We start from the raw sequence: 12,332 nt of genomic DNA on the forward strand, positions 1-12,332 counted from the left end.
AGAGAGAGAGAGAGAGAGAGAGAGAGAGAGAGAGAGAGAGAGAGAGAGAGTGAGTGTATGTGTGTGTTCCTATAATCCCCAACTTTGGTAAACTTTTTGCCCAAATGGTTTGCTTGTGCAATCTATATTTGGAATATATTTATATTTAAGGAAATACAAAGAACATTAAGACACACACTCCCCCATATGTGTGGGCTAGCTGCTACACAGCCCTGAGTGTTAGGGTCACTTTGTTTTACAGGAGAAAATGACCAATTTGGCCCCTGTAGGGCCCCTTGCCCTTGTGTGCCAGGACTTGGAGTAAATGGACCTTTAAACTCTGAATCTACTTGTAAATACTGCAATCTCTTCAATCTCCCTGTTAATCTGTATGTGGAGGCCCAGTCATCTTCTTCCTCTATGCATGCTGCACACACGGAAGGCCTGGTGGCTTGCTACAATCCAACTTTTTAGTTTATTTGTCCTAAAGGTCACTTCATGTTCAAAGGCCCCTGTTTGGAGCTAACACAGTGGCACTCATCAGTTGCATAGCTTCAGACAGCCTACTACTGGATTGGCTTCAAAACTTCCCAGAGAATCTGACTCTCTGTCAGGGCCAGAAAAGCCCCTACTGAAAGACAGAATGGCTTCTGAGATGGTGACTACTTTGCTGGGTTTTTTTTTTGTTGTTGTTGTTGACTTGATTTTCTGTTATTTAAAAATAAAAAGAACAAAAATAGGCACCACGCCAACAAGGTTTGGGGAAAACCCTGGGTTGGACACTCATCTGCAAGGGGAACAGGCATTGAGTGAGCCCTAAAAAAAGAGACCCAGGCTGTGAGCCACAAAGCTAGGCAGCCCAAGTCAGTCTGAAGCTCCTTTACCTTGCCAGGCTACCCAGAAAGGCAGGACTCGGATCAAAAAAGACTAAATCTTTTCCACTGAGTCCCTGGAAGCTTCCCAGGGCTAACTCTTCTTTTTATTTTCCTTCCGTACTGTCTTCTAGCATCTTACTTTTATGCTTGACTTACTGAAGGCACCTATTGTCTTTTAGTGGCTGGGGAAGATGGAGGAGCATTCAGAGCCAGGATAGGGTTCTGCCCTGTTAGTCAGTGTCCTATCATCTATCAAGTGCCTACACTACGCCAGGCACTGGGCTAAATGCTGGGGATACAAGGAAAGGTAAAAGGCAGCCCTCGTCATTATTGCAAACAATTATGTCCAAACAAGATACAGACAGGATAATGTGGAGGTGCTCAACAGAGGGAAGCTGTTGACATTAAGGGGGATCAGGAAAGGCTTCATGCACGAGGTGAAATTCTAGCTGGGACTTGAAGGAAGCCAGGAGGAAGCAGAGGGAGAGAATTCCAGGCAAGAGCTCAGCCAGTAAAAAAGTTAGAACTTAGAGAATGTCTTGTTGGAGAAACAGCAAGGAGCCCAGTGTCACTACATCTCTAATTATACTGGGATGAGTAACGTATAAGAATGGAGAGGTGAGGGCAGCTGGGTGGTTCAGTGGAATGAGAGCCAGGTCTAAAGAAGGAGGTATTGGGTTCAAATCTGGCCTCAGACACTTCCTAGCTGTGTGACCCTGAGCAAGTCACTTAGTCCTCACCACTCTTCTGCCTTGGAACCAATATCCATTATTGATTTCAAGGCAGAAGGTAAGGATTTAAAAAAAATGGAAAGGTGGGAGGAGGCCAAGTTTCTCTTGCTCCTGACCTCTGATATATAAGATTGTAACTCATATTTTAACAAATTGTGATTTCATTAGTATGGATGGTCCCTCCATGAACGCAGACTTCTGAAAGAGAAGGTCTCCTTCGGATGCTATAGCTAAAATATTCATCTTTAGTGGGGAATTACCTTCCCTTTCACTTGAGTCTGGGTTTGATGGCAGGCAAATATCCAGATGTCTAAATCACCCAGGTGACTTTGATTCTTCTTTTCAGGAAAGAAAACCAATCCTTGGAACAGTCTATAGCAAAGCTTTGCCACAAGTGGTATCACCCAGGAAAGAATGACTCACAAGGGAAAATTGGATTTCTTTCCAGAATCCTTATTTTCTCTGGGATATCAGTGTCAATTTTCACAGGTTCAATTTTTTTGGATATTAGGAAATGTTATAGCATGTAAATCTATGTAAAAATATAGCTCCTATAATAGTTGCAAGATAGAGAACTTGGGCTGAGTAAATGATTCTTCTGGGTTCCCTTACCTACCCTTGGAGGGATGTAATGGATAGAGGGATGGGTCTAAAGTCAGGAAGACTAAGTTCAAATCTGGCTTCAGACACTTAATGGCTGTGTTACCCTAGGCAAATCATTTCACCTGTTTGCCTCAGTTTCCTCAAGTATAAAATGAGGATAATAATAGCACTTACCTCCCAGGATTGTTGTGAAGATCAAATAAGATGATATTTGCAAAGAACAAGAACTCTATCTAAATATTTATTTCCTAACCACCTTCAGGGAACTTTTTGTGGGGGCTAAAGAAGGTGCCAGCACAATGGCTGCTACTAGAGTTTGTTGCTCCTAGTCTCTACTTAATGCCCTGGCATGCAGAGAATCTGCCCTGCCTGTTCTGTAAAGCAACCTTGAACCTGGGATGTAGGGAGGACCTGACTTGCTCCTGGTCCCCCAAGTGAGTGGTGAAACTCCTGGTCCCAGACATGCCATCCCATGCTTTTAACCACTCCCAGCTCTCTGTCAATCACTTCTTTCATCTCCATCTCTCTCTTTCAGATTCTTGTCTCTATGCTTTCAGAAGCAGGGAAGGGGAAGGATGAGCCCATTCACCAGCTGGCAATATATATATATATATATATATAATATTTTTTTTTTTACTTTTAGTACTTCTCCACACCCAATCGCCCTGCCCACAAATGTTATGTCATGTAGTGAGAAAAAAAATACAATAAGGATTCAACCATATTCTTTATATATCTCTGACCATTTGTGTGGGGCCTCTAAAGGGTGTGAAGGGTCCCCCCCCCCCCCGACTCCTGTGGAGGAATGAAACACTCACCATTATCGAAGACAGTGCCTGCTGTGAACGAGAGTTCTGAGTCATGTTCAGCCTTGCAGGCATACAAGGCTTTTGCTTTCCGGTAGGGTGAGCTGTGAAAACAGGAGTTTATTTAGTGGGTCTCCACGCACAAAACAAAACCTCAAAGTGAGACAAACAAACAAAGAAGAAACCAACTTCTCTATAAATCCAAGATATACCTCCACCCCCTTTTCTCCTTATAAGCCACCTACTTCTCTGTCTCTTTCTCATTGGAAGATGTGAGAAAACTACCAGGTGTCAGAACATGAGATGGAAAAATTGCATGGGTCAGAGAAGAAAAATGAGAAATATTCAGATAAAAGCAGAACTTTCTGGGACACCATTCTTCCACTAGGGCCATCCTGTTGCCACACTGAAGCTTACCCTGAAAAATACTGAAGAGTGTCAAATGAGCCTGGCCCTACAAGAATTTCGGAATGGGAGCACCTGAGGGTTGTCTTGGGGTTGAAAAGGCTGGGTCTGGGAAGCTTCAACAGGTTGTACTGCAGGAGATCTTTGGGAGAGGCTTTTGTTGAAATTGGGGAATGTCTCGTGAGTCAGAAAGAAGAAATTCCAGAAAATCTGGGTCTTTGTTTAGGACACCCAGGTTGATTGGGGGACCCTTTCACATGTTATTTTTTTAGATTTTTTTTTGTTGGGGGGAGGGAGGCTAGGATCTGCTGGAAAAGCAAGATGTCAGAGGGCACTATTCCTCATTCATATGCTTTTGTCCTACTTGTAATTAGAGATGCTTATTTAATAATTGTCTCCCAAGGCCAAGTACTTTGGGATACACACCAATTTCTTTAGGGCTTTTGGGAATTAAAACAGCACCCAAATGATGCCTTATGACTGATGACCAACTCTGAGAGATTCCTTTTGGGAGAGGGAGGAGTATTAATTATTTGAGGTCAATTGAGCAAGTGACATGAATGCAAGATCTTATAAGAATCAGTCCATTTATTGTAAAAAACGAAAAGAAGGTGTTCTGGGAGCTCACTGTGGAAAATGAGATATTACTGGTGACTGACTACTAAAGAAGCAGCAGAGAGTTAGGATGTATTTTCTAACCTACTTATTTGAGGATTTACTTATTGATATTTATCCTCATTTGTACCATTCTGTGGATAGACTGAAACCTGGGCCCAGTGGAAATACTTGTTTTGGTTTTTAGTGGAGTGGCAGAAGTTAGCTTAAGTTGACATGGGCAGCTGCAGAAACAGTCTTTTAGTTGGGGGAGGGACACTTAAGGGACAACTGTAGTTATATTTCTTCTTTTAACCCAGTGATTCCCAAAGTGGGTGCTACCGCCCTCTGGTGGGTGCTGCAGCAATCCAGTGAGGTGGTGATGGCCACAGGTGCATTTATCTTTCTTATTAATTGCTATTAAAATTAAAAAAAATTAATTTCCAGGAGGCTAAATAAAATTTTTTCTGGAAAGGAGGCAGTAGGCCAAAAAAATTTGGGAACCACTGTTTTAACCACTAAAAGCCAGCTTCTTGCTTGGGAAAGGAAGAGATCTAGATGAAGAAGGTGAGGGGAATAGTGGTAGGGTTAGTTATCTAAAATTCCTGGGCCTTGAAAATTGACAAGGTTAAAGAAAAATACTGAAAACTTGGATGCTCAGAACAGATGGCTGTCCCAATTTTGCTGCCAGGACACAATTTACTCTTGTCCTTTTGAGTGCTTCAGCATCCAAGTCCTATGCAAGAGAGTGAAAATGGGATGGGGCTTGGGGTAGACAGGAAGGAAAACCCTTAAAAAATTCACAAGCACCAACTTGAAGAGAACTCTTCCCCATGAATATCATTTGGAAAAAAGCAAAAGATTTATGAGACAAGGGGGTTAACCATACCCTGTGATCTAAACTAGGGCTGTGCCTGACAGCTCAGGGCTAAATGCAAAAAATGTACAAATCCCCAGGGAGAAATAAATTGGCTTTTTTTTTAAAGTGGTAGTGGTGGATGGTGGTGGTGGCTGCGATGATGGTGGGGGAAAGCAAATTTTATAGGGCAGACTGGGTAATCCGGTTGTGAAAAGTGCTGAAATAGCAAAGGCTCAAACTGCCAAGAAGGTGGAAAAAGTATGTGACTGACAACAAGGTACAAGTGTATCGTTGAGATGAGAGCATAAAGAATCCTCCCAGGTTGGCCAATGTCTTAAATAACAGGTTCCCAATCTGACTCCCTGCCCCCAGGGGGAAGGGGAGGGACAGAGCAAGTGGGAAAAAGAGATGGAGGAAGGTGAAGTAGTGAGGGAGTACCAAGGGACAGAATGGATTTTCACAGACCGGAATTTCAAAAAAGTTTCTCATTAACCAAATTTTAAAACAGTAATTAAAAAAATATGGATGGATAAAGGAAACCACTGAGGAAGGAGAGTGGCTGCTGGAATATCCAAGAGGGGAGGCTGGTCATGCAAGAGATGGCAATCTGGCTAGCAGTGAGTTTTTATATAAAGCAGTAAAAGAACAGTTACCTTGTGCTTTCTGGGTGAAAGGGAGTCTTGAGGAGAAGAGAGGTGAGATCAATCGATCAATAAACAATTATCAGGCTCATATTAGATGATAAAAGGGTCCTGCTTTTTCCTCGTGGCCATCTAAAGGCATAGCCGACATGCTCCCTACGAGGCTTGAGGCTTCTCCCCCATGGGCTCCTCTCCTTTCTCTACCCTCCCAGGATCCCCTTCTAATGCTACTATAGGTATAAGAAGATAGAGGGAGTATCTGGATGGCTTTGGGAAGGGCTGGCTCCTATTCTCCAGGGAAAATTTTTAAAAACTTGCCACCCTAACAAGATCGGGGATGGCCTCCTCTCTTCACTCCCGTGCTCTATCTTAGCCCCAAACAGAGCACTAGGTTCTTACCCGCATGGAAAAATCCAGTCATTTGAGGTCATGTTCAAGGATTTTGGCTTTGGTTTCTTGATTTTTTTCAAAAAACCTCACAGGGCTTCTTTGGCCCTTCATGGCTCTTCTTTCCCTCTCCCATTTTGCCCCTCGGTGGCATTTCAAGAGGGGTGGAGTTGGCACAGGGATATCCCCGCTGCTCCTGTACCACTGCCCTTCAAGGCTCCAGCAGGGCTTCAAGGGCATGAACTCGTTTGGGTTCTGCCGGTTCATTTTTAATTTTTGCCTCTGAGCATGGCAAGGGGCCAGGAAAGCACTCAGCGGAGTTTCCCTCGTATGCCCTTGCAAGGCTTGCAGAATGATGATACACTTTCCCCTTGTCAGGCACCCATAGATCTGGTCAAGATTGTGTGATAGATTGACTTGGTCCTTCTGTTAAGACCTCTAAGCAACCACTGTGTTGTGCAAAGGTTGGATACAGTATTATTTTCCTGATGGTCAGAAGAATTGTTTATGCAACAGTCAAAACCAAAACAAGTGAAAGAAGGGAGAGATAAGCCAGACGACATTGATACTAGAAAGTCTAAAGAAATTCATGGAATTATTACTTTTTAAAAAAAAAAAGGTTCTCCCCAAGGAAAGAAATCTGAACTTGCAGGTTTTTTTTTTTTTAACTTTTATTTTTTGTAGGCCCCACACGAAATGAAGGGCAGGCAGATGTCACCACCTTTTGGCTATATGCTGCAATAGCAAGCATTTGTGACCCACTGAATGGCTGATTGTCCCAAGGTATCAATCACATACTTTCAACAGTGCAGGCTCACAGAGATTTGAATCAACCATACTCATTGCATATCCAATTTCTTCCTTGGGTGGTTTCAAAATGGCAGCTCCACAGATAGTTCTGTAGTTGCCTCCTATTTAGGGTGCTACTCCAATATTGGCCAGAGGGGTCACTACTGAGCAAAAGGCAGTCCTTCACTTTCCATTACAAATCTTTTGCGGATTTAGGAATATCGCCACTAGCATCCTTCTAACCTTTGAATAATTTCTGAGCAAAGTTGAATTAAGGGGGAAAAAAGAATGAAAAAGTTGGACATTCTAGACCTAGTGGTGCCCTTTGGAGCAGAAATTCTTGATCTTACTGCATGTCAAAGACTCCTCGGGCAATCTGGTGAAGCCTATGGATATTTTTTCAGAATGTATTTAAATATATAAAATTAAGTATATAAGATTAAAAAGAGAATCAATTGCCTTGGATTATATTGAAATGAATTATATTCACAGAATTGAAATATGGGTTGTTGAATGCCAATGGATACCTTATTATTTCTGCTGAACGAAACAACTACTTGTAATGGGTCAGTACCTTTTACCTAGACACTAACTGCTCACTATATGTCTCCTTATCAAAATTTAGGAACAAGCCTTTCCTAGTGCCCGAGTAATTTAGGGCTCTGGAAGGCAAATTTCTAAAGCAATATTTCTAAAAACACTATTATCACTTCACACTTACATAGCAATTGATGGTTTAACAAATTATTTTCATCCCAATAGATGGGAGAAGTACATGAGCTCCCATTTTAGAGATTAGGAAATGGAAACCCGGCAAGGTGGTGACTATCGCCTGAAAACTCATCTAGTAAGTTGCAGAGGCAATACTTGAACCCAGGTCTAATGATTCCCAAGTTCAATGCCACTTTTACTAGTTCAGTCTGCTTTCCAAGACTTGCTGTGTTTCATATTGTAACAGGTAGAGAGGAATGGGTTAAGCCAAGAGACAATGGCATGCCCCAGGGTCACAGAGAATTGATAGAGGTGTTTTCCAGAGCCCATAATTGATTTCTAGGAAACAGCTTGGACAATAGGAGACTCAGGGAGCTTAATGTTCACACCATCACTGGGGAGGAACCTAAGAACAAACACATGGAACAAAGAATCTCCACCCATGTGTACCTTTTCAGGAAGCTGAATTTACATCTCTAGTGTCAGGCTAGTCTCAAACTAGATTTGCAGCCAACCCTGGAGTGGTGCCCTTTAGAGCTGAAATTCTTAATCTTACTGCATGGCAAAGACTCCTTGGGCAATCTGGTGAAGCCTATGGATTCCTTTTCAGAATGTATTTAAATATATAAAATTAAGTACATAAGATTAAAAAGAGAATCAATTGACTTGAATTATATTGAAATGAATTATATTCATAGAATTAAAATATATTTAAGTATCAAATATTTCATTAATATTCATTAATTATTTATTCAATATTTTTTTTAAAAAGTGTATTGACCCTAGGTTAACAAACTCTGGGTTAGAATAAAGAATGCTGGGGTAAAAATAAGAAGCCCCAGGTTCTAGTCTTAGCTCTAATTCATTGTGCAGCCTCTGGGTATTCACTTGATCTGTGCATCTCAACTTCCTATCTCTGAGATAGGAAGAGTGCCACATGGTCTATTAATCTCACAGGGCTACTGTGAGAATAGAATGAAATAATAGCAAAAGTGATATGTACACATTTTATGTGTTCATAATATCTGTATATATGATATATATATATGTGTGTATATATATATATATATTCTACCACATTCCCTGATATGACTTCTTTGATAGTGTTGTAAGAACATTGCTCATTTTAAAAAAAAAACAAAACATATTTTCTGTCTTTGAATTCTAAGACAGAAGAATTGCAAGGGCTAGGCAATCAGCATTAAGTGATCTGCCCAGGGTAACATAGATAGGAAATGCCTAAGGCCAGACTGGAACCCAGGTCCTCTCAACTGGAAGCCTGGTGCTCTACCTACTGTACTTCTTAGCTGTCCCTCAAGTAGTTTTCATTAAAAGTATTGATGTTTGGCCTTTTTACCTAGGTCCAACTAATGAAAAAAAGGCACTAAGGAATAGGGCACTAAATTGCTTAAGTCTCTTAAGAGTAAAATTTAACAGCAGTAAGGAAGGTATGGTCAAGGTTCTGGACTTGTGGTCAGATGATTGAGTTACAGGTCTGCTATTTAATAAGAGTGTGACACCAGGCACACAAGGGGCAGTCAAAGGCAGCCTTTCCTGATGTGGCACCTTCCCTATGAAGGGTCCTAGGGGAATGGACCATAGAACTTAAATCTAGAAGTCAAAAAAAAATGAAGGAAGAACTCTCCTCCGGTAGAGAAAACAGATTGTTTTGCTCACCAATGGAAAGAGACATGACATACTACAGATGAGCATGACACGTGATGCTTAATGGAAATGAAGCAGCTCAGGGCACCAACAGTATGGGTGGGGAGGGATTAGCTCTTGACCCAATGTATTTTGTGACCAGTTGTCCATCTGACTTATTATTTTCTAATAGCAGCATTTAGGGAAACGGTATCTTCTTATTGCACAATACCATTTTCCAACTATTGAGAGCAAGTCTCATATAGTGCCAATTTCTCATTAATAACTTGCCAAGCATCTATTATCCATTCATTTGTTCTAAGCCCTTCTTAAGACTATTTATGTCTCCTCCATTTGATTATAAGCTCCTCAAGGGCAGCAATGTTGTTTAATCACCATCGATCCATTTGTCAATACCCATAACCTTTAGTATGGAATAAGGAATAAATACTGCTTGATTACAAGGGAGAGAGACAAGAAATGAAGGGCAAGGGGGCATGGGTCCAAAGTTATTTCCATTTTAAAGATAGTATATACTAAAGCTCAGAGGGTTTATTTGACTTAATTAATGACCAATATGGGAACTTTATTTAAGGAAATTCCATTTCAGAAACCCATCCTCAAATTTTAGTATACCAACAATAGTACAAATGGAATTTATATGAGAAGTGACCACTGGCTTAGGTGAATTGTCCCTCAAGCTCAAGATTTTTGTTTTTCACATTAGTAGTATGGGAAAGGGGTCATAACCAGCAAAATGGCATCCTCAAAATTTAGAAACACCATGCAGATATCCCTTTAATAGGGCTGACAGGAGGTCAAACGTTCATTAATTTGTCCCGAATCCTTCTGTGATCCTAGTTATACTTTGGGGCCCGTGGTAAGCAAGTCCAGGTTTGGGCTTCAGGGTCCAAACCTGAGCAGGAGCCAAAATAACGAGTGAAAGCAGGACAAAGCAAATGAAAATATACAGCAATAGCAACATGAAACCAAACAAACCCTGCAACAGACCTGATGGGGGATGAGTCACTGGACGTAGATGAGGTGGGCATAGGGCTGGATGGCGCGGAGAACATGGGCCAGGACGGTGAGAGGGGTGAAGTTGGGCTTGGATTCGGGGGGCTGTAAAACATAACCAGAACGCTTATCAACAACACAGGGAAAAATAAACAGGATCTCGAGGCATTAATACAAGACTGAGAGGGGTAAGAGGAAGGGGAGAGGGTGCTGGGGGAGACAAGAAAGAACACTGAAATCTGGGAACAAGATGTCAGTGCTGAAATCTGCAAATTAAATTATTGGGTACCTGTTATAATTCCTTGGAAGATAAACACATACCTTTGCCCTGCAGAACAACTGCTTACCCAATTACAGGAGCTTCCCACGATAAAGTCAGTTGTGCATTCTTTTGTTAAAGCAACATTTTTCAGAATGGTTGCATGTCCTTCCATACCTATACCATATTGCTGGCATCCCCTGACCTCATTTCAGGACACTGCCTGCTTATAAACCTTTGGCCCCATGTAGTTGGTTCCCCTCATCCTGACTTGCTTTTGAGCAGGAATGGTTCTTCTCTGGGCCACCGTCCATACTAAGTCAGAAAACAATTTCCTGTTTACATTTTTTTTAACTAAATGAGCCTAGCACGTTTGGCACTCAGAATAGTGCAGCAGCAGAAAGATGATTTGGAGTAGAGATGAACCTGCAACATGCCCTTTATGAGATATTCCTTATAAACAGGCAATTGTCAACTCTTTTGGGGCTAGGAAATCAATTAGGTAGCTCCTTTACTTTTCCTTTCTTAGAATTATGAATATTTTGCTTCATGTGGGAACCTCCAGATGGAAAGAGGGTGGAAGTGTAAGGGGTTAAACCAATCAGGGTTGCTAAGTGTTGAATTCCCCTTAAAAAAAGAAAAAAAGTTAGATGTGGAGGACATCTGTTTGGGATTTCATGTGGGCTTTTATTCATGTGATGCTGTGCCTTATTTTTACTACCCCAGATAACCAAGATATAATAATAATCCCCATCAAGAAGAGAGGCTCAGATAATATAGTAGATACTAAGGAAATGATGAAACCCATGTAGTACTCATATATCAAATAAAGAACCAATGGATACCTGTTCCTTGTGTCTTAGGTGACCTTTTCACTGGTTTGAATGTACTGTCTATAGGAGGATTTGTGACCATTTGGGCACCCAGGCATATTACTCCTGGGTCACAGCTAAGTCCAATTGGTTAATATTTATAACATGAAAAATGATGAAGAGAAACCAGCTTTCCTTCTTGGGGACATCAAATGAAATAAACTATGGAAATATAATTTGTTTTTGGTCTAAGATATGCCCTTTGCCCTTATCAGAGAGTCAACTATTCTGTATCCTTTGCCAAGATTGATTTTTTAAAATGGTGCCTTCCTGAACAGGAGGCAAGCATCTAATTCTGTTTTATTTTAGAGGTGACCACCTAATTTGCAAGAGGAAAAATAAAAACAATGTGGGGGGTGGGGCGGGCTGAACAAGAGAATTCTAACACAGAGACTTCCTAAGACTCAATCCAAGAGATTCCCATCCATATGAAAATTACCAGCAACTTTGAAAGTTTTCTTTTCAATTCTCTCTTGACTTGGTTTTCTGTACTCATTGCTTGGGGGTAGAATAGACTGATTTCAAATGCTACTCACTCACCTTTTTCAATTACTGGGTTAACAAACATTTATTGTGCACCAGAATGCCAAACATCCTACAGGATGGAAAAGAACACAAAGCTCTTGTCTCTAACCTCAAAGAGCTTAGAATATAAATTGGAGGGATCAGCTATATAATATATAAAAAAAGATAAACCATGAAGCAAGATCTATAGTATATAAAAAAGAATCACGATAAAAAGCAATATATAATTGACAGATGAAGGTTATCTACTGTCACTCTAATATTTTCCTTATCAGTGCCTTAATTTTAAAAAAATTACTGATTTTTAAATATTACTTTCATTTCAAAATATATTCTCCCCTCAGAATAATTCCTTGTAATAAATAAATACAAAAGAGAGGTGGGATGGGTAGAAGGAATAGTTCATCAAAACTAACATTTCAATAGTTGAGAGCCTTTTAAAATAAACTCTTTTACGCTTGGGTCTACCCTGTGTAGTACATAGAGCAGGTGCTAAATAAATAGTAAGTAGCTTCCAATAATCTCTGGGATAAAATTCAAACTATCCAGCCTGGTAGTATACTACATCTATAAATTCAAGCTAAATTCAATCCACAATTTAGCTTGACCCTAGCTTTATTTTTGATAAAGTTTTA

The 12,332-nt window shown here is 40.7% G+C and overlaps 1 protein-coding gene across 1 annotated transcript in view; it reads right to left on the reverse strand.

The window, feature by feature from the left end:
• Window positions 1–2,876: 2,876 nt before the first annotated feature.
• Window positions 2,877–12,332, reverse strand: part of ARHGAP26 (Rho GTPase activating protein 26) — a 552,571-nt gene continuing 543,115 nt past the window's right edge. The window contains exons 18-19 of the mRNA XM_044659871.1: window positions 10,036–10,146; window positions 2,877–3,098 (exon numbers count right to left, since the gene is read on the reverse strand). Coding sequence (XP_044515806.1) covers window positions 2,948–3,098; window positions 10,036–10,146 — 262 coding nt within the window. The 3' untranslated portion in view covers window positions 2,877–2,947. The remainder of the gene's footprint in view (window positions 3,099–10,035; window positions 10,147–12,332) is intronic.

The sequence above is a fragment of the Gracilinanus agilis genome, chromosome 2 (genome assembly GCF_016433145.1).
Source record: "Gracilinanus agilis isolate LMUSP501 chromosome 2, AgileGrace, whole genome shotgun sequence".
NCBI classification, from domain to species: domain Eukaryota; kingdom Metazoa; phylum Chordata; class Mammalia; order Didelphimorphia; family Didelphidae; genus Gracilinanus; species Gracilinanus agilis.